Below are 22,708 nucleotides of genomic sequence, written 5' to 3'. Positions count from 1 at the left end.
GGGCTCCGCCAAGTTTCATTCGCTGAGCCGAAACTTCCAGGCCCATCCACCTCACTTCAGCATCCAGAGACGTCGGAAGGCGTCAGGGCCACCCCAAGTATCCCCTTTAGTGGTTCCCTATATCTCTCGTTCCGAAATTGCTGATCGACAGAAGACCACGCCGGGGTTAGGCTGAGGCCCGACCTTGCCTCTCCGAGCCTCAGCGCAGCGCTACCAACATGCAGGCGATCGCCGTCGATGGTCAGCCCATCAACCCGGAAGAACTTCTTCACCAGGATCGGAAGACTGTGCGCAGCAGACAACGAAGTCTTCATGAATCTGCCAAGAATTCAACCGTGGGAAATCGCCGCCTGCACAAGCAGCCACACCGTGGCCATCCGGCCGCGCCGCTGCCGCCGGACGACATCAAGATCGTGCTCCTACCACGTGGAGGACTCGATGTTCGCAAAGTTACTCCGGCAGCACTAGCGGATACGGTGCTTCAAGCAGCCCACATAGCCCAAAACCCCCGAGACCATCCACGCATTCGACCTACACTGAACTATGTCATCGTCAGTACTCCCTCAGAAGAGCGAGCTCAACGCTACGCCGACATCAAAGCCATTCAGGTAGGTGGCAATACCTTCATGACTGCTGCGCATGTGGCGGCTCCTCCGAACACCACGGCTGGGATAATTTTTAATATCCCCGAAACGCATACCCATGCATGAAGAAATCGAAAGCAGCATTTTTAGCTACACTCAAGAACTGCTCATTTTGGCAGTGAAGACACAAAGGACAACGAATACGACACAAGTACTATTCCATGGACACCGAGTCCCTTGCTGGTTCCGGTACAGATCGAGGACCTACCGCTGCAAGCCATCTCGACGTAAAACTGAAGCATGCCTCGCCTTCTGGCAAAAAGGTCACACACAGGAATTCTGTCCAAATCAGAAACCCTCAATCCGCTGCAGTATCTGTGGAACACCGAATCAAACCGAAGACCACACGTGCACCCCAAACTGCATTGTGTGCGAAGGAAACCACCCGACAGAGACGACAGACTACCCGCAACGCTTTCAACCACGCCGACGCATAACATATGCCCAAGTGCTCAAGGACTGTCCTTCAAACCACTCATCAAACAGTGTCAGCCAACCCTCAAATGACAATGGAACCAAGAGGACAATGAATAACCAAGCAAGCAACACCCAGATTCCAATTATCTCAGATTCCAAAGCCGCTATTCAAAATTTTGCCCAGGGCAACATTTCATTCCTGGCACTCAACATTTTTCAGAAGAATCCCCCCTTCACCCAAGTAGACATACTACGGACACCGGACCACGCAGGATGGGAAGGGAACGGAACCGCAAACTCTCAGACTCGAGATCTTACCTTCCGAGCTGGAGTGGCGCCCGACCCATCCCACGGGGCAAGGTCTTCCAGAGACAGTCTCCTTAACTATACCGATGTCAGAACGTTACCGCCTTTGCCGCCGAAAGCTAGCACCCCCGCAGTCGGAACTCACAACAGCCCAAGAGCAAGCCTGGAGGCTTATACAAACAAACACATACCCACACCCAACCCGCCTGCGCCTAATCCACCCAACACAAGTCCCATCCCCGAACTGCACCCTCTGCACAGCTCCAGCCACCCTACCCCACATTCTATGGGCCTGACCCCGAAATTCCTATCCCCGAATCACCACAGCTGAGCCGTGTAGAGAAGCACTGGCATCCCTCGGCAGGGAGGTACAGACCTCCCTGATCTTAAAGGAGCCATGAAGAGAAAACAAAAGTTTGTTTTATTCGAAAGATTAGGTGTTTCATAGTACCCCAAGCGCTTTCCCGGAAGCAAATGATGCTTTATTCACTGAGAAATAAGGCAATTTAAGCCAAAATTTTAAATCTCCCGCTAAAATTGAACATTCCGTGACGTGTACAATGGCGTTATAGAGCCGGTCCATGAAACAGATACTTAGTATGTCGACTCCATATAGCACCCACACGCGGGAGTCGATCGAGACGGCGGCCATTTTAAAAATACTAGTAAAACCTAGTGCACCCGCAGCCCTAGTCATGGAATCGCCTGATCCGGAGAACAAAACTCTCGCCGAGGAGCTCGGGCTTGTATTTAACAACCTCACACCACAAAAACGCTCAATGCTTCTAAGTGCACGAGCGGCAAGAGTTGTGGGATACGCGGTGGACGGGAAAGCGACCATTCCGCGATAGCCACAACAGACGAACGCCCAGCCGTCGGCACCGCTGCCTCGTCAGCCCCGTCGCGACGGACGAATATAGACTGGTACGTACCGTATAAACCGGAATATAGGTCGAGTTTTTTTGCAAAAAAATCCGCGCAAAAGTCACCCCTCGTCTTATATAGCGGTCATTGGCAGAATGTAAATCGTTGTCTGGCAACAATGTGCAAGCGCAGTCCGTCGCCATCACCATTCGTGTCGGACTGCTCTCTCGCACTATCAGGCCTTTATTTGATTTCGCTTTTCTCTAGTTTTTCGTCTTTTACTCGTTTATTTTGCGTGCGTGCGTACATTTCTGTACGTCTCTGTTCCGAGATGAGTGGCGGCAGTCGACGCCAGTTCACCGCGGCGTTTAAGCTGACGGCGATTGAGTCACCGAGCAGAATCGCCAGTTAGGCGTTTCGGAGAAAAGTGTGCGGTACTGGCGGAGCCAGAAAGCTAAGCTGTGGGCGTGCAACCCCCGAAACCGATCGTTCCGTGGACGTCAAGCTGTGCACCCCGAGTTGGAGAACAAAGTGGCGGACTTCGTCCGGGAACTTCGTCTGGGAACTTCGCTTACGATCGCTCCTGAGGCCATGGGCGGACGGGCTCCGCGAACTGTACAATGAGTGGATAGTTCTCTCGGCAGTCGCTGCCCGACGACATGGTTACACGAGCGTTCAGGAAGTGCTCCATCAGCAACGCGCCTGATGGCATGGAAGATGACAGTGCGAAGCAGTCATCCTTGGACGACTCTGAGAGCTCGGACGAGTGACTTCGGCAGGCATAGTGAGTGGCAGTGACGGACGGGCGTCGAAAATAAATATAGACATTGTGAGTGCGCTTCTGTGCCGAATTATTTTTTTTTTGAACTTTTCCCACCTCAAGGTGGGGGTCGACCTATATACCGGGTCGACCTATAATCCGGTTTATACGGTATGTGCCGTATTTTGATTACGGTTAATAATAGTTCAATTTCAGTAGCAGTATCACTTATGCCAGTTGGCCGGTGTCGTGTATGGAAAGCCGTTCGCGCGAGCTCTCTGCTTCGACCAGAAAGATACGAGCGTCAATGCACGGTGTTTACGGCATTTTTTTCCCCAAGGACAGAGCGATTTGACGAAGTCGGCGACGAGCGCCAGCATGTCCCAGGAGTGAGCTAACGTAAGGGTCCCTGCCGTAATCACTTCCTCTGAAATGAAGCGAGCACACTCGTGCTTCCTTTAGCTCTCTTTCTCCTCCGTTTGCAAAGTTCACAAAACGTAGCCACTTGCTTCGCCTAGGTTCGTCGTTGGGCAGCACATGAAAGGAGATCTCCTCACCGGCGGGGATGTCGCACTCCCTCGACGATTTGCCCGTACTACATGGGCATTTCAAAACGCAGCAACGAAATTTCATTGTAAAGTACTCGAACAAACTGAAGTTTTCAGTGGTTGTAAACTGGAAACGAGCTCGTAACGACAGCAGCAAGCCAACACCATTCGAAACTTACGCGACGACTGGCACTATCTCGTCGCTTCTTGCTCTTCCTTACTCCCCTCGTTTCTATTTGTACCTTTGCTGGTTGGCGATATGACGGCCAACCTCCTGTGAAGGGATTACGATACGAAGCAAGGTCGCGGCTGTGCGTGCTGGAACGGTTCGTTGGCCCCGAAGAGCCTCGAACCCGAAAATTCGTCTGCGCGACGGCGAGATGTCGAGCTCGGCCGGCGCTAGTTTCGTAGGCATTGGCGCACACGTTTGCGAGTTCGTTCGGACCTTCAACCGTTTACTCCACCGTTCTTTGTCATAAAAAGAATGTGCAGTATGTTTCATGGGCATTTAGCTCGCTATGCAAACTGTAAGCCCTGCCTAACATGCGTTTGCTTTTGCCGGCCTCCGCCAATCGCAGAGCATTCCCAAGTGACATCACAGGTTCTGTTGCGGAAAATGAGCTGGTGGGTCGCATGGTCATTTCCTTTTTTCCTAATTATGTAGCTTATTTGAGCGAAGTTTGCGTTATAAGTGGTGTCGTTATGGTTCTAACGAGGCAATCTTTCGAATGAACCAAACTTGTGTTTTCTCTTCATGGCTCCTTTAAGAGCCGCCTCCGTCGTCGTTGGGCTGATAACAACGACCACCAACTTTTCACGCTAAAAACAAGCTCAGTTTAATAAAGTTTATTTTCTCTCTCTCTCCTTCTCTCTCTCTCTCTCTCTCTCTCTCTCTCTTAAAAATCGACCCAACGAGCGTTCCTTACTAAATTAATGCAGGCGCTGCCGGCTAATTGAATTGAATTGAATTGAATTGAATTGAATTTGTTTGCATAGTTTGCCTGAAATGTACCTGCAGTTTTCTTTGCGCTGAACAACGGGGAGATGTATGAAAGCCCCAACGGTTTATGTTTCGAACGGTAATGGCTATATTGGTGGTTAGATGTTTGAGTGGCGCCCCCTGGCTCTGACGTCGGCTTAGGGACTCGCGCCGCTATCGTCTGCTACACTCCGCTTGTGAGGGGCGGCAGCAGGGTGTCGAACCGGACTTTTTTCGGGTTCGGTTCGGGTTCGGGTTCAAGCCTTCCGGGTTTGGTTCGGGTTCAGTTCCAGATCACCATTCCGTTCCGGTTCGAACCGGTTTGAACCGGTTCAAACGGGTTCACACGGGTTCGAAGAAAAAAAGCAGGTGTGTTTTTTTCTGTTAATTTTTTTTGTTGTCGTTTTTCGTCTCCTTATCAAGGCGACATAAAAACAATGTCACAATGAATGTTTCTTCGTGCAAATATTTTGCCTTGGCCAAACTAAAGCGACCCTGCAACACTTTTTTCAACTTTTTTCTAAATGCTTGCAGAAAGTAGTCAACCAACACATCCTGTACTTAGATTAGGGGGTATCAAAGTGCCTCAGCCAAAAATTACTGCTCTCTCCTCAACAGATAACTTGAAAGTATGCTTAAAATATTTTTCCCTCCTTACCGGTCTTGGCGCTCTTCGACCGCTGAATGACATCATTACAGCGGTGTAGCGGCTATTTGCCGGCTTTCCTTAAGTTGCAGAATAGAACGCACTTCATAGCCACTTTAAAAAGAAAGCCACAAAAGCGAAGCAGAAACGGAAGCTGCATCCGCAGCGACGAGCAAATCACGCACTGTTGCTCTGTGCTGGCAATTCCTATAGTTCTCGTAGTGCTTCCAAAGGCGCAGAAGAGTGATAGCGTTTATCGAATGTGTTTATTTATTTATTTATTTATTTATTTATTTATTTATTTATTTATTTATTTATTTATTTATTTATTTATTTATTTATTTATTTATTTATTGTTGGGTTTAACGCACCGACGCAACGCAGACGATGAGGCGTGCCGTAGTGGAGGGCTCCGGATTATTTTTGACAACCTGGGGATCTTTAACCTCCGCCGAAATCTCGTACACACGGACGTTTTCGCTTTTCGCGTCCATCAGAAAAGTGGCCGCCGCGGCCGGGAATCTACCCCGCGTCTATGTGCTTAGCAGCGCAACGCCTTAACCACTGAGCCACCGCGGCGAGTTTATCTAAAGTCTTCAATAGCTCCTTTAACTGTACAAGCTACTGCAAAATGTTTTCTATGGTAGTGTGACGAGTATGTGGCGCCCCCGCCCCCTCCCCAATTTTCGTTGGCCGCTAAGTTCGGTGGCCCTGCTAGGCTCGGTGTGAAACATTGTGCACGGCTGGCGAATAAACACCGACGAGCACAGCTGCTAGCGGTCAGTCACCATCACCACCAGCACGCTGCGGGTGGTCACTTGAGTGGAGGGTACTACGACCCCCCCACGTTCACGAATGTGGGCCAAATCGTGACAGATAGGTCAACGATTACAACAATAACTGAAGCTATTAAAAGGGTTCGTTGCGACACTTAAGGCTACCTATTTGTATGAATGTGAAAGCATTACTCTTTATGACCGCAAGTTTACCTTTATTAATTTAAGTTCGTTCATTTTCATGATTAAATTTTATTTTATACTTGGCTTATACCACTGCAATTTTATACACCACAGTTCTTGAGGAAACAAAAAAATATGGCAGACGATTACGGTAGTCGCTAATGCAAAATTTGAGCGCAGCGCGAACTGTAGTCTTATCGGCGACGGCGCATAGCTGCTGTGTCTTAGAAAGTGATCGCGTCCTCAACAAATTCACGACGGCATGCGGTATACTCTGTCGTTATCTCGTAAGGCGTTGCTGCCGTGGAGCATGTCTGGCGTGGTCTGGAAATTTCGCTTTCCCCTCCCACTTTCGCCATACTTTCGTCCTCCGCTTTCCTGCTCGCTCCATCTTCAGTGGCGTCTTCGTTCTCTCGGTTACAACGAGGCCGACGCTGAGAAACTACGCGAAAGTGAAACCACAGGAGCGGGCGCTTAAGGGCTGCGCTCTAACGCATTGCTTTTCATAGCCACCGCTGTGCCGCTCTGTGATCCACTCCGTTCACCGACCGGTGGCTGGCCGCACATCGTCTCCAAATAATGCGTCCTCGCCACAGTCTTCTCGAAGGCGAACATGTACCCTCCTGGCTAGCGGGCAGCGCCCTGGTGCCGCCAGCGCCTCCCCCATTGGTGCATCCTAACCAGAATCTTCTGGCAATGGGCAGCCTCCCTGCAGGCTATTTTTTGCCTCGACCTACTAAGCAATCGTTTTTGGTACCCTTGAGTGTCGCCGTGGTGGGGCATTTTGCGTCTCCCATCCCCCGGCAGCTCGTGACGGGCCGCCCCTCGTCCCCAAATCATGCATCCTGACCAGAATGTTCTGCCTGGCAGGCAGGCAGGCGGGCAGTCGGGCAGGTAGTTTACTGGCAAACGGGTGGTCTCTTTGGCGGGAGGAGATCGTACGCCCCCGTCATCTTTTTTTGGATAGATCAAATGTTACGCACGCACGCACGCACGCACGCACGCACCCCTATTTTCGCACTATGAGGAAAAAAATATGCATTGTAAATAAATCGGTTGGTCTGCTACGCTTTTCATCTACCCCAAGTTTCAACGGCGCTTTAGCTTTAACACGAAATGATTAGCAGTGCTAGAAGTAGAAAACAGTCCGGCGTCGGCGTTAATTTCCGACTGCCAAGCGTGGCAGGTGGCATTTAGAGCAATTTCTTTCTGCTCATCTTTTATCTGCTAACAGAGCTGTTGGAAAGAAAGAACGGCTATAAAGGCTCATTGGACGGCGTGTATAGGACGGCATTGGATAGGGAACCACCAGAGATAGGAACTTTCTAATGGCCCTTCAGTGACCGTTGACAGCGATTGGGCTCTAGGAAAGATGATAGCAAAGTGAAGTCACAAGCAGCAGTAATGAACACTTGTAGAGAGAGAGAGAGAGAAAATGAAGTTTAATTAAATCGAGGCAAAGGTTCAGAGAGGCGTCCTCATTAGAGGAGGCCGAATCGACAGCCGTTTCCATCCAGAACAACTGATCTTGAAGGCCGGAGCTGGTCATGGCTGTCTCCCAAATCTCTATGGTAACATGGAGGTTGGCTGGATACACAGTACACTTGTCGCAGCCGCCTACTATGTGTATGAGGTTCCCAGGCTCTCCACAGAAGCGACGAAATGGAGAAAGATGTGTCCCGTCAAAAAGGTGGAGTCTGGTGGTTTGTGGGATGGTGTATGCCCGCAAGGCGCGGAGTAATCTTTCCTGCATGGTTAATCAGTAGTGAGTTGTGCTGGGAGGAATACGTTCTACGAAATAGGCTATAGTGCTGAGTAACTTCCTGGTCTGTGACTGCAGGATGCATGCACTCGGGCCCGGCTTCATCAGCGCTGGCTAAGCGGGTCAAATCTTGAGCCACGAGGTTGGTGATCTTGTTTGCCGGGGATGCCAGTATGAGTTGGTGCCCATACAATCGTGACTGTCTCGTTGGTGGTCTCCGATTGATCATTGGAAGTGCTGTAAGATGCAATCGATCGTTCGCAAAGTTGGGCTACGCCTGCTAAAGCGCTAACCACATGGAGCGATTTTTCCAGCGACGCGACGAGCGACGCGACTAGGATCCGCAGTCGCCGAACCGAAGTCGCTCGCCGAGGCAACCACATGACAGCGACGGCTCGAGCGACTGAGCATGCGACTGAGGATGGCGATTTCAATGTTTCCGCACTGCGCATAGTAACGCGCTTGGTACGCTGAATGTTTGCAAACATTTTTTTTTGTTCATTTGTCATAAAAAGCATGACTAAAAAGTATTACGCCTTTCTACCTTGCTTTTTGCACTTCATTGCATCTCTAAAACTGGTTTGGGATAGCGATAGCGCACGCTTTTCCTTCTGCGCCTCGTTTCTCGGCTCCAACATGAACGCCGTGAAGAATTCGCTTTCTTGACGTCGTTTTTCCCACACGGGTCTCACCCAGTGTGAGCGGGAGCCTTCTTGCTTCTGCTTCAGCGTGTACACAAGCTTCAATTGCCACGCAAAGCTTTCTTTGCCGCTGCACCGCAAACGTCGTCTGCGTGGATTTGCGAAATCTTCCCCCCGTTCTCTTTCAAAACCGGAGGTTGCGTGCTTACGTAGGGGCTCTCCTATTGGCTAATCGCTGAGGCCACTTCCGGGAGGCGAGCGACTGTTTCTGGCGGCCCAGAACCGAGCGATTCGATGAGCGACTTGGTGCGCGGCGAAAAGTAGTTCGTCGCTAGTCGCGTCGCGCACCAAGTCGCTCGCAAAATCGCTCCATGTGGTTGGGGCTTAAGAGTCTGTTATGAAAAGCCCCAATCACGTGGAGCGATTTTGCAAGCGACTTGGGAAGCGACGCGACTAGCGACGAACTACTTTTCGCCGCGGACCAAGTCGCTCATCGAATCGCTCGGTTCTGGGCCGCCAGAAACAGTCGCTCGCCTCCCGGAAGTGGCCTCAGCGACTAGCCAATAGGAGAGCCCCTACGTAAGCACGCAACCTCCGGTTTTGGAAGAGAACGGGGGGAAGAGTTTGCAAATCCACGCAGACGACGTTTGCGTGGCAAAAGCTTGTGTACAGGCTGAAGCAGAAGCAAGAATGCTCCCGCTCACACTGGATGAAACCCGTGTGGGAAAAACGACATCGAGAAAGCGAATTCTTCACGGCGTTCATGTTGGAGCCGAGAAACGAGGCGCAGAAGGAAAAGCGTGCGCTATCGCTAACTCAAACCAGTTTTAGAGATGCAATGAAGTGCAAAAAGCAAGGTAGAAAGGCGCAATACTTTTTAGTCATGCTTTTTATGACAAATGAACAAAAAAAATGTTTGCAAACAACCAGTGTACCAAGCGCGTTACTATGCGCAGTGCGGAAACATTGAAATCGCCATCCTCAGTCGCATGCTCAGTCGCTCGAGCCGTCGCTGTCATGTGGTTGCCTCGGCGAGCGACTTCGGTTCGGCGACTGCGGATCCTAGTCGCGTCGCTCGTCGCGTCGCTGGAAAAATCGCTCCATGTGGTTAGCACTAAAGTTTTGGCTCCGCGTCCTCAGCTTGAAGGGGGCTGTGTTCGGGGGTTGAGATGCTACACCTGTCGGAGGCTGCAGAACGGTAGCACAATAAAAGAGAAGGTATTGAAGAATTCTATCGGAGGTCTCTTGCATCAGACCAGTTGGTCGTTCCTCCCTTTTTTTCTGTCAGTTTAGTTTCTTTCCAACTGTCTCACATCATATATATACACGTTTTGAAAACCCATTGACGAATATAAAATATTGTCACGAAGACAAGGACGATGCAGTTGTCTTGAATGAGACACACGTTTATTGGAGCGAACTTGTGCTCCCCAAACAACTCAAAAGAATACAGGAGCGGCGAAGCAGTGGTCAACAAAGTGACTTGCACAGGCGAGTGTCGTCGAATCGAATGCCCCGGCGTCCACACTGCAGGCTTTTTATCTTTTGGCGCGCGTGGTTCTCGAAACGTCGATTCGCATCGAGAACATAGTAGATCCAAGAAGATTATTCTGGGCTGTTCACGTTAGATCGGAATGCTCTCCCTATCACAACAGATAACACATGCGGCACAGAAAGAAAGAATGGAACACGCGCTTCCCTTGGCGCAGAGATAACACAGACCGGCGCAGCCGGGCGGTAAAAGCAAAACACAAATAAACAAACCCAATGTATGGTTCGCGGCATTACCCCCCCTCTAAGAGTGCATCGACCCGATGCTAACATAAGCGACAGTCCGAACAAATGAAAATAAAAGTTCGTCATCGTCCGTAGAAAGGTTTTAAGCGAACCACGTGGACGACTTCAGGCCGCGTGCGTTGTCGTGATGTGCCGGAGTCACCATCGGGGATCACTTCGTAGGTAAGTTGGCCGGCACGTCGTAGAATCTGGTAGGGTCCGAAATACCGTCGCAGAAGTTTCTCACTCAGTCCGCGTCGTCGGATGGGAGTCCAAACGCACACACGATCCCCTGGTTGGTACTCGGCGTCTCGGCGTCGGAGGTTGTAGCGGCCCGCATCCACCAGCTGCTGGTCCGTTATACGAAATCGAGCGAGCTGGCGGTCTCCTCCGCACGTTGAAGATATCCGTGGACGTCGGCGTTGAGGTCGTCGTCTTCTACGTGCGGAAGCATGGCGTCGAGCATCGTAGTCGGCCTTCTACCGTAGACAAGCTCGAACGGCGTCAGCTGCGTCGTCTCCTGGATAGCCGTGTTGTACGCAAACGTGACATACGGGAGCACTTCATCCCAATTCTTATGTTCAACGTCAACGTACATTGACAGCATATCTGCGATTGTCTTGTTCCGACGTTCTGTTAGTCCGTTCGTTTGGGGGTGGTACGCCGTCGTTCTTCGGTGATCCGTGTTGGTGTAGCGTAATACTCCTTGCATCAGCTCCGCAGTAAATGCCGTTCCGCGGTCTGTGATTAGGACTTCCGGGGCTCCATGTCGCAGCACAACTTGGCTTATAAAGAACTTCGCCACTTCTTGTGCAGTCCCCCTCGGAAGAGCGGCGGTCTCTGCGTAGCGCGTCATGTAGTCTGTCGCTACGACAATCCACTTGTTCTGTGATAGTGACGTAGGGAACGGGCCTAAAAGGTCCATTCTAATCTGCTGAAATGGTCTCGATGGGAAGGCGATCGGTTGCAGAAGTCCGGCGGGTCTTGTCGGCGGCGTTTTTCGTCGCTGGCAGTCACGGCAGCTCCGGACGTAATGGGTGACGTCAGAGGTAATTGCCAGTAGTACCTCGCCTTGATTTTTCCAATAGTGCGGGCTGTGCCCAGATGTCCGGAAGACGGGTCGTCGTGGCACGCTTCCAAAATTTCGTCACGAAGGTCCGCGGGGATGACGAGAAGGTAATTCGCTCTTGTTCCGCTGAAATTCTTCTTCACAAGGACGGAGTTTCTCAGGCTGAATGCTGGTAAGCTGCGTTTGAAGGTCCTAGGAACGGCAACGTTGCATCCCTCGAGGTACTCGATTATGACGCGTAAGTCGGGGACGGCACGCTGCTGGGCGGCTAGGTCGCTCTCCGTCACGATCCCGAAGAACGCGCTGTCTTCATCATAGTCTTGTGGTGGTGGGTCGACGGGGGCGCGGGACAGGCAGTCGGCATCGGAGTGTTTCCTGCCGGATTTATAAACGACTGTAACGTCGAACTCCTGCAGGCGCAAGCTCCACCGCCCAAGACGGCCAGAGGGGTCTTTCAAATCGGCGAGCCAACACAGTGCATGGTGGTCTGTTACAACCTTGAATGGCCTTCCATACACTTATGGGCGAAATTTTGAAATCGCCCATATAATAGCCAGGCACTCTTTCTCAGAGGCAGAATAGTTTTTCTCCTCCTTCGACAGACCACGGCTGGCATAGGCGATTACCCTTTCGCTCCAGCTTCTCCAACCATTCTTCGGGGTCTTCAGCAGGGGCTCCCCGGAACGATGGCGGTTCCCGGGGCTGCTGCATGACGATTGGCGACGTTGTTTCTTGCACCATGGTGTTGGTTGCAGCGTTCCTTTTCTTGGGCCCTTCTGGCATCAAACCGAGCTCGGGTGGTAAATCTTGCAGGCGGGGGCTGGCTCTTGTTGGACTGGCTTGGCGGCTTCCCGAGGTTGTAGTGGGCACGAAGGGTGCGTCCCCGGCACCTCCACCAGATGTCACGAAGACAAGGACGATGCAGTTGTCTTGAATGAGAAACACGTTTATTGGAGCGAACTTGTGCTCCCCTAACAACTCAAAAGAATACAGAGGCGGCGAAGCAGTGGTCAACAAAGTGACTTGCACAGGCGAGTGTCGTCGAATCGAATGCCCCGGCGTCCGCACTGCAGGCTTTTTATCTTTTGGCGCGCGTGGTTCTCGAAACGTCGATTCGCATCGAGAACATAGTAGATCCAAGAAGATTATTCTGGGCTGTTCACGTTAGATCAGAATGCTCTCCCTATCACAACAGATAACATATGCGGCACAGAAAGAAAGAATGGAACACGCGCTTCCCTTGGCGCAGAGATAACACAGACCGGCGCAGCCGGGCGGTAAAAGCAAAACACAAATAAACAAACCCAATGTATGGTTCGCGGCAATATGCATTAGGCAATTAGTTATTAACTTTGGTGCGATATGTTAATTTTAATATAGAAACAACATAACAGCGCAATACGGGCACAAAGAAAGATCTTTTATAGCGTTCAGGTGGTCGTCACATAACTTTGCGGTTACTTTGTGCTTGACAAAATTTCGTGATTGGTCGAGAAGGAGAATGCTGCAAAATTTCTAAATGTCAAGGACCCCCAAGATATTATGTGTGGTCCCACCGCCTAATCTGCCTTAACTGACTCGCTAATTCCTGTAATCCAAATTAATCAACACACTAGTCCAAATAATTCACATGAGCTCATTCACTCGCCTAACTAATCCACCCAGTCTACCCGCTAACCCGCATTAATCGACTTTAATCCATCCGGCTTTAAAGTTTAAGGTTGAGCAAATTCAAGATAACATGAAAATGCTATCAAATATACTTTAAAAGTGGAAATTAGGAACCCCCATTTTTTATATCTCATGTTCTCTTAGAGCAGTAACCAAATGACACAACGGCACTGTATACAAGAAGAAGTGACGTTAATTTTGAGAACTACGAGTGTTTGTGTTGCAGTGCTGTTTGTATACAACTGCCCATTCAAACTGAAATAAGTGGAATATATGGATTTATTGTTGATGGTGTCCCTGAAGGCCTTCACAAGCGGACAGGGATGGATAGCGAATTAACAACACATTAAAAACTTTACACAATTTTAAATACCATGCAGATAGAAACCATGAAGAATATTCCATGATATGTTGCCTCGGAATATGCGTTCTAACCTAGGTTATGCTAAATGTAAAAGAGAATTGGGAGAGATGGGCAGTACCTAACGCAAACTTATAGTATATACGGTCAACTTTACATTAAATTGAGGGGAATAGTAAGAAGAGAACGTGATGGGCCTTGGGAACTGCAGACTATGCAAAATATTTTATGGTTCTGTCTGGCGAGTGGCAAAGGTAGGGTACCGAAATGGAAAACTAGAAATCATATTTTTTAGGCCCCGGAACCGGTTCGGAACAGTTCCTTCAATTCGTTCCGGTTCGGGTTCAGTTCCAAAATGGCAGAAAAAATTCTGTTCCGGTTCAGTTCCGGTTCCGGGCAAAAATTCGGGTTCGGTTCCGGTTTTCGGTTCCGTTCCGGTTCCGGTTCGACACCCTGGGCGGCAGTGCCTGTGCTTGAAATCGCCCGCTTTGATGCTTTAGTGCATGAAAAAACGTATTTTTAGTAATTCAGTCATGTTTGCAAGCTGCTGACACATCTGAATAATTTGAAGGTGTATTCCTCGCAAGTTTGCAACACACGAGGAGCGAAAGAATAACTTTCTTCAGAGCATCGGTCAGAATCTCGTGTTCAGCCCCTCCTTTCTAGCTTATTCGCGAGGTTTTGCGCACAGATAAGTATTCAAAATGCGTTGGCTTCCCTACAGTATTTTTGAGATGCTCTTATGACGACTCAACAGTCTCGTGCTACGTACATGCGCATAGCACAGCAGGAAACAAAGCGGCTGTCTTCTATTTTTTCGTTGTTGTTGACTTGTATCAGATGAATGTTTTCGTGTGCCCAACGTATTCATTTTAATATTAGTTAATTAATCAACTATTCAATAACCGTCACAAATGTCTTAGCAGGTTTGGGGATGTTTGGGAGGCTCACAAAGATCGTGAGGATACTTTCTTCAGGCTGTATGCATGGCATACATTCCCTTCTTCACAAATTGGCTTCGGTTATGGCAAGAAAGTGCATATCCGCAGCGTGCGCTGTTTATTCACATGCAAATACAATGAGAAGGTTTTGCTACGCCAGCACGATCGCGCCCCAGGCAACGTCATCCAGAGTACTCAAAGGCGGCTTTCATGCTCCGAATTTCTATCGGAACCATTGTTATCATAACGAACTGACTCTCAACCAGAACAATTATGACACCATTACGGTGTTTAAGACTTGATATACTCGCTAACGAACGCAATAAATAGTATATGTGCATATATTACGAGCATCGAAACCGAGGAATATTTCCAAAAAGCTCTCTTAAACTCTTCCCTACGTAAAGAACAAATCCGGGATGGCGATCTATGAATTGGAAAAAAATGCTCTTACTCATTTGTCATGGACTGAGGCCCCGAACCACTAATCAGCTCGATTTTACTATTAAATAGTCTTCTCCTCCTCTAGCTCCTCCTCCTCTTCCTCTTGAGTGCAGTTTTCCCGTAAATCTGAATACTGGGAACACATGGTTGTTGGGAATGTACTGAAATATCCCTCCAGGTCTGGACAAACATAGTGTTACTGTATCTTTACCGTAGACGTGAGTCTTTTTGCTCAATAAACCTTCATACTGGTTAGAAGCCTGGTTAGAAGCCTCATTTCACGATTGTGCCTCTTCCACAAATTTTTTTTACGACAACGAAACTAAAACAGTCTCTTTTCATCCTCCCTGCATACATTTCTACGCGCCTTGACAACCATTTAAAAGTAGGTGTGCCAAGCAGCAACACCAACCTTTATTTTGGCTCATTCCTCCCGAAGACCAGTGTGGCCTGGAATAGCCTTCCTGTCGGCATCGAATCTGCGAAAGAACTGGAAAAATTCAAGTCTGCACTTGCCAACCATTTTTATTGACCCCTCCATTGTTTATGTACTTTTCCTTTTTTTACCCCACTCCTCTCTGTAACGCCTGAACGGCCCTGAGAGTAAAATAAATGAAATTAAATGAACAAAAACAGCACGTGCCTATACACACAGTGGGTTATTCGAAACTCAACCTACAGTTCTTGCAGCCCCATAATGCATGCCGGCATACTTTCATGCCATGACAACGTAAAGGGATGTGATACAATACTTATAAGCTTTCGGCAAGGTTGCAAAAACTCTTAACTCACATACGATTACCGGGAATCGTAATGCCTTCTGCCAAAGCCGAGAGCCCTGAAGGCCTGGTATTTGTTTTGGTATTGAAATTTCGCTGTTGTCGCTTATTAGCAGCTAACTGTTCCCTTTGTTTGAAAGATTGCCTAATACAGAAGCTTACCCCTAGCTCCGACGCTTCGCGCTCCACACAGGACCGGCTTCGCAAGGAATGGGGCGACGCCGGCAATGTTTTTTCCGTAGCGGCACCCAAAACTGCAAAACTCACGCCTTGAGCTAGTGTATGCGATTTTGTCTATTATTATGATAAAAAGTTACCCACATGCCAAATCTGGTGCGGACAAGCGTCAGACGTCGTCCACCGAGCGCAAAGAAACAGCAGGGAGAGAGAGCCCGAGAGAAGCAGACGACAAATACGGGAATCCCTAAGCCGACGTCATGGAGGTACGCTTCGCAGCACCACCCGTGGTCGCGCTCACCGCCAATACACAACTTGGTTTTCGAAGCTTCCGTGGGACACCTCCACCTCGGAACGCCGTGGGGCTCTACTTGGGTCCAGCGAGTAAGCTACGACGACAAGGCGAGCCCCTAAAGTGTTCTCTACTTAATAAGAGGAGAGAACAAAGGCCACGACGTCTCGGGGATGCGGTGGTTTTCCATTTACATATGGCGATGCGTGAAAGACGCAGCAGCTCAAGTGAGAGCTGCTCCCGCGTTATGAGAGGCACCGATGATGATCTCATCGGTGCAGCGATGATGATCATAAAGTTTCAATATCTTCGCCGGCTCTAAAGGTGTATATGCGTTTCCTAGTCACTACAGCCAGCCGTCACCTGGCCGTGCTTACGGGGGTTATATCACAGCTTAAACGTACCTAAAGCATACAAACCACCCGAACTGAAATAAATAACAGCCAAAACGGACGTGCAATTGGTTGAAAACCACCGGTGTAGAAAAATATTCAACAGAAATAGCCGAAACTGACCAAAAGGCAACGAAAATACCGGAATTCCCATTTATAATGCATAAATATGCCATAAATAGATTGTATGCGTGATAACAAATGTTAATAATCAAATATGACAAACCCTTGAAAATGAAAAAAAGCGGCAATGGGGTTTGAACCCGGGCTAGAATTTTTGTTTCGCAGGAGCGGAACTAAAAAGAAACTACACTACGAGAGCAAGTGGTTCTGAGCGATTAAATTGAGGACCACAAGCACGTGGACATAGCTTCAAACATGCCCCTAGATGGCGCCATGCGTCGCTTGGCTGTGCAGACTAGGAAACGCCTATACGGTGCTCAAAAGAAGGCGCGGTCAGTCCGCGTTCAGTTGGTACATCAAGTTCGTTCCTGTCAGATCTGGTGAGGGAATCGGAAGGCGAAACTGCCACAGAGGCCGTCTTCTCAGCACATGCCGGAAGTGTCGGTGCAGACGACGCAGCCAGGCGGAAATTCGACGCCAGTCTTCGACGCTCCTGAACTCCAACATTCTGGTGTGTATTTATCAAATTTATATACACCGACATGAAAACATCTTTCTCGCGACTCCTGCTTCTTGATCTTGCGCTTTCTAAATTCGACTCTGCGCGTCAGATGCATTCTGTTTCTTAGAATGGTGCTTGCCGTAAACTCCTCGGGTGGGTTGTGGGGTACGTGCAAAAGTAATCTTGGTTTAATGTCTCGCAAAAACGCCAGTATCTCTCGCTTCAGTGTCGTGCATCGCTTTTGGGCAATTGCAAATATTTTGTCTTATATTGTTATTTCTCTATTGCAGGTTGAAAATTCGCTATCTGATGTGCGAGACATTCGCTATACAAAGATTTTGTCGACCTCGTGGGATTTGATGTGTTGCCCCTAGCCTGCTTACTGTCGTTTTGGTGAACTCTTTGAATCCACACCAGAGCAAGACATCTTCTGTTTGACGGTCAGGCGCAAACAACGCAGATGAAAGGTTCGCAGGTTCTCCTTGTGGTAAAGAAATCTGACGTATCCAGGTTCGGACAAGAAGACTTCTTCATCCGAAGTTTTGCAATATCGTGGGTCGTTGCATTGCTCTCTCAGTGCCTAAAGCTCTCCAAAGTTTGTAGATGAATTCAATGCCTCGAAGATCTGCCGTTGCTCTGTGGTGTCACATTTTTGGCCTTTCAATTTATAAGATATCTGGCACGTAACATGAATAATTTCGTCTTCGTTTTCGATGTTGGCTGCACGTTCCTCCTCTACATGCTGAACGTCGATAATGCTTCGAGCTCCAAATTCAACGATTTCAATTCTACTTCAGTTTTTTTTTTTTGTAAGTGGCGCAGAAAGCTCGTTAACGCATCGGTTTCGCGTCTCGACTCAATTCTCCATCGATGATCCGCGTTTTTTTTTCGCTTTTTTGTCTTTAGTCCATTAAGGAGGGTCATATACCGAGGAATATCGTGTTTGTTCTGCATAGGTAGTCCGTCTTTCATTGTCCCGTTAAGCTGCGGCATTCCCTCAGCTTTAGCATAATCGCTTTCTACACCCATCAAAGAAAGTCGTCGGAGGTGGGGATCCGCTTCGTTGTCTTGTCTTCCCAACGCGTCGGTCGGCATTTGTTAGCGCCTTAATCGATCTGTCCATCAAAATGGTCTTCCGTCGGCACCGAGGTGACCTCCTTTTAATAGGCCAAACTCTGTATGACTCCGAATCACAGGAGAACCATCTGCGCTGGTTTGTCTGCCCCAAAATATAAAAGGGAAGGAAAGACCAAGGACTCTGACTCCCATGTGGTACATGCGGAGGTTCTATTTACATATGGCGATGCGTGAAAGACGAAGCAGCTCGAGCGACAGCTGCTCCCGCCTGACAACGGGCACCACTGATGATATCTCATCGGCGCAGCGTTGATGATAGTAAAGTTTCAACCCCCAAACTCTTTTTGGCCAAATTTTCTTGGAGCCTCTGTATTCTGCGAAGTTAAGCAGAAGTTTCCCAGCGTCCAGCGAGAGTGACCTCACCACGAAATTCGTGGGGACGTCTGCTCGCGTTTCACAACTTTATCTTGGTTGAAAAGAAAAACAAAAACAACCTGTTTTTTTTCATGGATTTTTTATGTTTTTTTACCCGCTTACATCCGTTATGTAGCCTCCATGTCGTTGTCCTTTCCACGGTAGCGCAGATGGCTTTGTCCGTGGCCTGACGCCATGGAGCACCGACAAGAAGGAGGATCCTCAAAAGCTCCAGAAGAAGACTTCAAAGCTCAAAAATTCCCCGCATTTCCCCGAGGGGAAGAATGTGAAAGTGCGAATGCACGAATTGAATTTGCGCGGTTCGGTAATGTTCGCGAAAGAGAGATCACACACACACACACACACAACTACAAAGAAAGAAAGATGCATTTATTCACAGACACCTATTTGTGTTGTCGTTGTACTTGATTGCTAGAGCGGATCTCAGCTTTGGAATTTCGTGTCAGTACTCCTTTAAGCAGGTGCATTAGCCCTTCTCACGCCCGATTCTTGGCCAATCCCCCACGTGGGTATGTGCCATGTCAGCGGCCAGGTAGCGCGTGCCCATCTCCCCCCGTTGCCAAGGAAAACGAGGAGATTCCTGGCCAATCCCCCACGTGGGTATGTGCCATGTCAGCGGCCAGGCTGCGCGCGCCCATCTCCACGTGCGCGGACATCGCCGGTGGACGCAGGTTCAGGGTCGCTTAAGGAGTGCATTGCACTTAAAACGGGCCATGTTTAACCGAGGGGTAGATACATGCAATTGACCGGGTTCATGGCGCCATAATCGCAAGCGACGTTAGAACATGGAACGATGTCTTCAGGGATATCGTGTCCGAGGGAGATTTTACTCCTAGTCCGTTCGTCACATACCCTTCAGGTGAAATCAAAAGCCGCAAAGCCAGTGTAGTGTCTGCTGAGAACACCGAGGAAAGAAAATTTGCCGTGTATCTGCTCGCTTGGCTGCAGATGTCGTTGCAAGACGATAGTCTTCGGCCGTCCTTACCACTAAGCTGTCCTTCCTCTCTTTCCCGTCCACCTCTCACGCTTTTCCCCTCCTGTGTCGGCCCTGCCGGGATAAACACAATGTGTGTTTGCTAAATTCGATTCAATTTTCGCCCGTTCGCACTGTTGCCCCACCACTTTTCGGGACATATTCTATTGCGAGCCTCTAGCCCAGTGTTTCAGCACGAGCCCTGTTTGTATTTTGGTTAAAACATTGTTTTAACCAGGCTTTTTATTAACGCAAAAGTTACGCCCACGTCTATTTCTAATTAAAAGAACACTCCTAGTATCATATATGTATTAATGATTGGCCTTAAGTATCCCTAATTTGTTGTTTTCAGCAGTATGAAGTGTGCTACCAGATTTACTAGTTTTGAGATGGTTTTGCCCATATAATCGTCTCATTGAAGAGTAATTAGGGGTATTGGCCGGGTTGCCGGGTTTTGGTTATAGATTTCGTTTGGTTGTGTTTTGGACAGGCTATAGGTTTTGGCCGGGTAGTGGGGCGTGGTCACAGACCCCACCCGTATGAAAGAGCGACCAAGGGTTTCGCATAAAAAGAATAGCGGGATGAAAGTTTAACGGCCAGGTAGCTCCCTCTGTACTAAGTTGCCTTAATTTATTTGCCAGTGGCATCAATCCATTCCATAAACATCGCTGAAATGTGTGTTTTTTATTTCTTTTTTGGGGGGTGAAGCGGAAAATTTTATCTCAAGGTATAAGTCGCAGTTAATGCTTTCTGATTGGTTGTTACGAAGTAATTGTCAATAAGTCTTAAAAGTTACCCTGTAGAGCCACTGAAGGAACTGCGCCTTAAGTGGATCTTTTTTACCTTTTTTAAGCCTTTTTTGTTTACCTATTAGCTTAGCTTAGAGACTGTATTCGCCCCCATGGTGGGATGCTGGTTGGACAGCCAAGTCAAACTAGTGCATGGCAATGAACCTCTTTTCCCGTGGAGCAGCCCAAACAAAGCACGACTGTTTGGAATTTGTGATTCCCAGTTATCTAGCCTAATGAGTCATGACACTTTGAAGGACTCTAGTTTTGTCTTAGCCGTCACAGATGGGCACTCCGTTTTACGGTGGCTGTGGGATGCTCTCACTACGCGCAGTAGCAGCGACTTAATATTATTTCCATTACAACTGGTCCTTGCATTAACCAATTATACGTTCTGAGATAAAACCTTTCATGGGTGCGCAGTAGAGATGTGAGTGGTTGAAAAAACAAAAAGGCGTTAGGAAAAAACACGTCTCTATCGTTCTTTTTTTTTTTTTTTCAACAGGGTAACATTGAAAAAAACAGAGCTTCTCCGGGGAAATTTGTTGGGATGCGACCAATCTTGAGTGAAGGAAACGCTTTCTGAAATCGTGCGCAGATTGTGAGAGCGCAAGCCGTGCTGGGACTTTTGTAATGCAGCATGAAACAGTTATATTCTTTTCAGCGTGAACAAAAAAAATTATCGGGCACTTAAGTCTCTTACGTGATTTGAAGCAAAAACCCGGCTTTATCGAAGACTTTTTCAGTGCTGCATCGTATTTGCGTTGCCGTCACATTCACCTGCCATGCGGCACGGATCCGGATAGTCCTTATTCCATCCCGGCCCGGTAGAGGGTTAGTGCTGTAATTACCACACTTACCTGTGCTTTTTGGCGACCCGTCAAATATCATTCGAACCCAAATAAAATTCTGCATAGGACGAATAAGGATTCCGTCTTAAGAAGTGCGTCGAATTTTAGTGAATCCGTGCGGAATCGTCTTTTTTCAATTTTTCACATTTTTCTCAAAAAAGGAACACGAATAAAACCTGTTTTGTTTCACGCCCCTTAAAAGTTAATGAAAACATCAATGTCCAGTGCACAGTTGGTTTTGCAGTCCAACGTCACATAATCTGATTAGGGGTGGTTTTGATAAAGCGGGATTTACCGCCTTTCTCTGTAACAGAAACTGTACCGTAGAAGCCTGCATGCTGACAGCAGACAGAAATTTCCAATTGTTTACAACTCCACTGTGAACTAATTATGACAACTAAATGAAACTCGGTGTAATGATATAGGCGTCTCAGCGCCAGTTGCCGTATTCCGTATTTACTCGCGTAATTATTGCACTTTTTTCCAAAAAATTTCGTGCAAATTTAGGGGTGCGTTCATTGCGCGGGGTAAATTTTTCGCGAAAAACTTTTGAGCACAGAAAACGCAAGCAAGTTGCAGGTCAGAATTTTTACGATAGGTCTCATGAAATAATAAAAATATTAATAATAAAATAAAAACTCCACACACCGCCGCGAGCTCCTTTGCAAAGTGACGCAAAATGCAGTGTTTTCATGAATTACGGAATGCGCCGGAACGAGCTTGCTGCGAGGTGACAACAGGGCAACCAATAAGTGACTGCCACTGTCACAGTGCGGGACTTCAAAACAGACATGGGGGCCGACGCAGCAAGCAGAGCGCATTTTTTTCTTTGTCTTGTGAGTACATTATGTGCATTTAGTGAGAGTTTCTTCCTCATCAATATTGAACGCATGCTTGCCGATATCGCTAATATCAGCAAGTATGCGGCAATAACGTAGCCATGTCTGCTTTGAAAGGGAAGGAAACAGAGGGAAGTACGATCATCATCAGCAAGACTTGGCACACATATGAAATGCTGCTGCGGCAAGTTCAGGGTGCGTTCATTGCGCAGGAAATTTTTATAACATCAAATTTTGACGACAAACTTCAGTACGATCATTATGGGAGTAAATACGGTACTTTATTTCGGGGCATTTGCGATAAAACACGAGTTACAGCCGCTCCTTACAACCATACATAACCCGTAGAAGCCCGTGACAACAGACGGTAATTCCGAAACGTATACAGCTTCACGGTGAGGTTGCTGATTATGATAAGTGGATATTGGCGTAATGATATAGTTGTCCCTGCGGCTTATTGCAGTATTATTTTTCGTGAGCTATTTGTTCTTTCCGTGGTTTTGCCATGCGGCATATAGAAAGAGACGGAAGATAGAAGAAAGTAGGAAAGTATGAAAAGGACGAGAGGATGAAAATCACAGATAATGATCAAAGTAATAACAGCGCGGTCCAGTTTATAAATAGGCATGCAGACCACTTCATTTAGAGCTAGACAGCATTTTCAAGACTTCGCTGCAAATCGTTTTGGAGTG

The 22,708-nt window shown here is 48.2% G+C and overlaps 1 protein-coding gene across 1 annotated transcript in view; it reads left to right on the top strand.

Moving 5' to 3' along the window:
- Positions 1–218: 218 nt before the first annotated feature.
- LOC144137586 (NADPH oxidase 4-like) overlaps positions 219–22,708 on the top strand; it is a 90,743-nt gene continuing 68,253 nt past the window's right edge. Inside the window, exon 1 of the mRNA XM_077669508.1 lies at positions 219–608. Within this exon, the coding sequence (XP_077525634.1) occupies positions 219–608 (390 nt within the window). The remainder of the gene's footprint in view (positions 609–22,708) is intronic.

This window comes from Haemaphysalis longicornis, unplaced genomic scaffold (assembly GCF_048455015.1).
Source record: "Haemaphysalis longicornis isolate Haplotype H1 unplaced genomic scaffold, Haemaphysalis longicornis Haplotype H1 scaffold_41, whole genome shotgun sequence".
Taxonomy (NCBI): domain Eukaryota; kingdom Metazoa; phylum Arthropoda; class Arachnida; order Ixodida; family Ixodidae; genus Haemaphysalis; species Haemaphysalis longicornis.
Note: the sequence above shows the minus strand (reverse complement) of the source record. Positions and strands in the feature narration are given on the sequence as shown.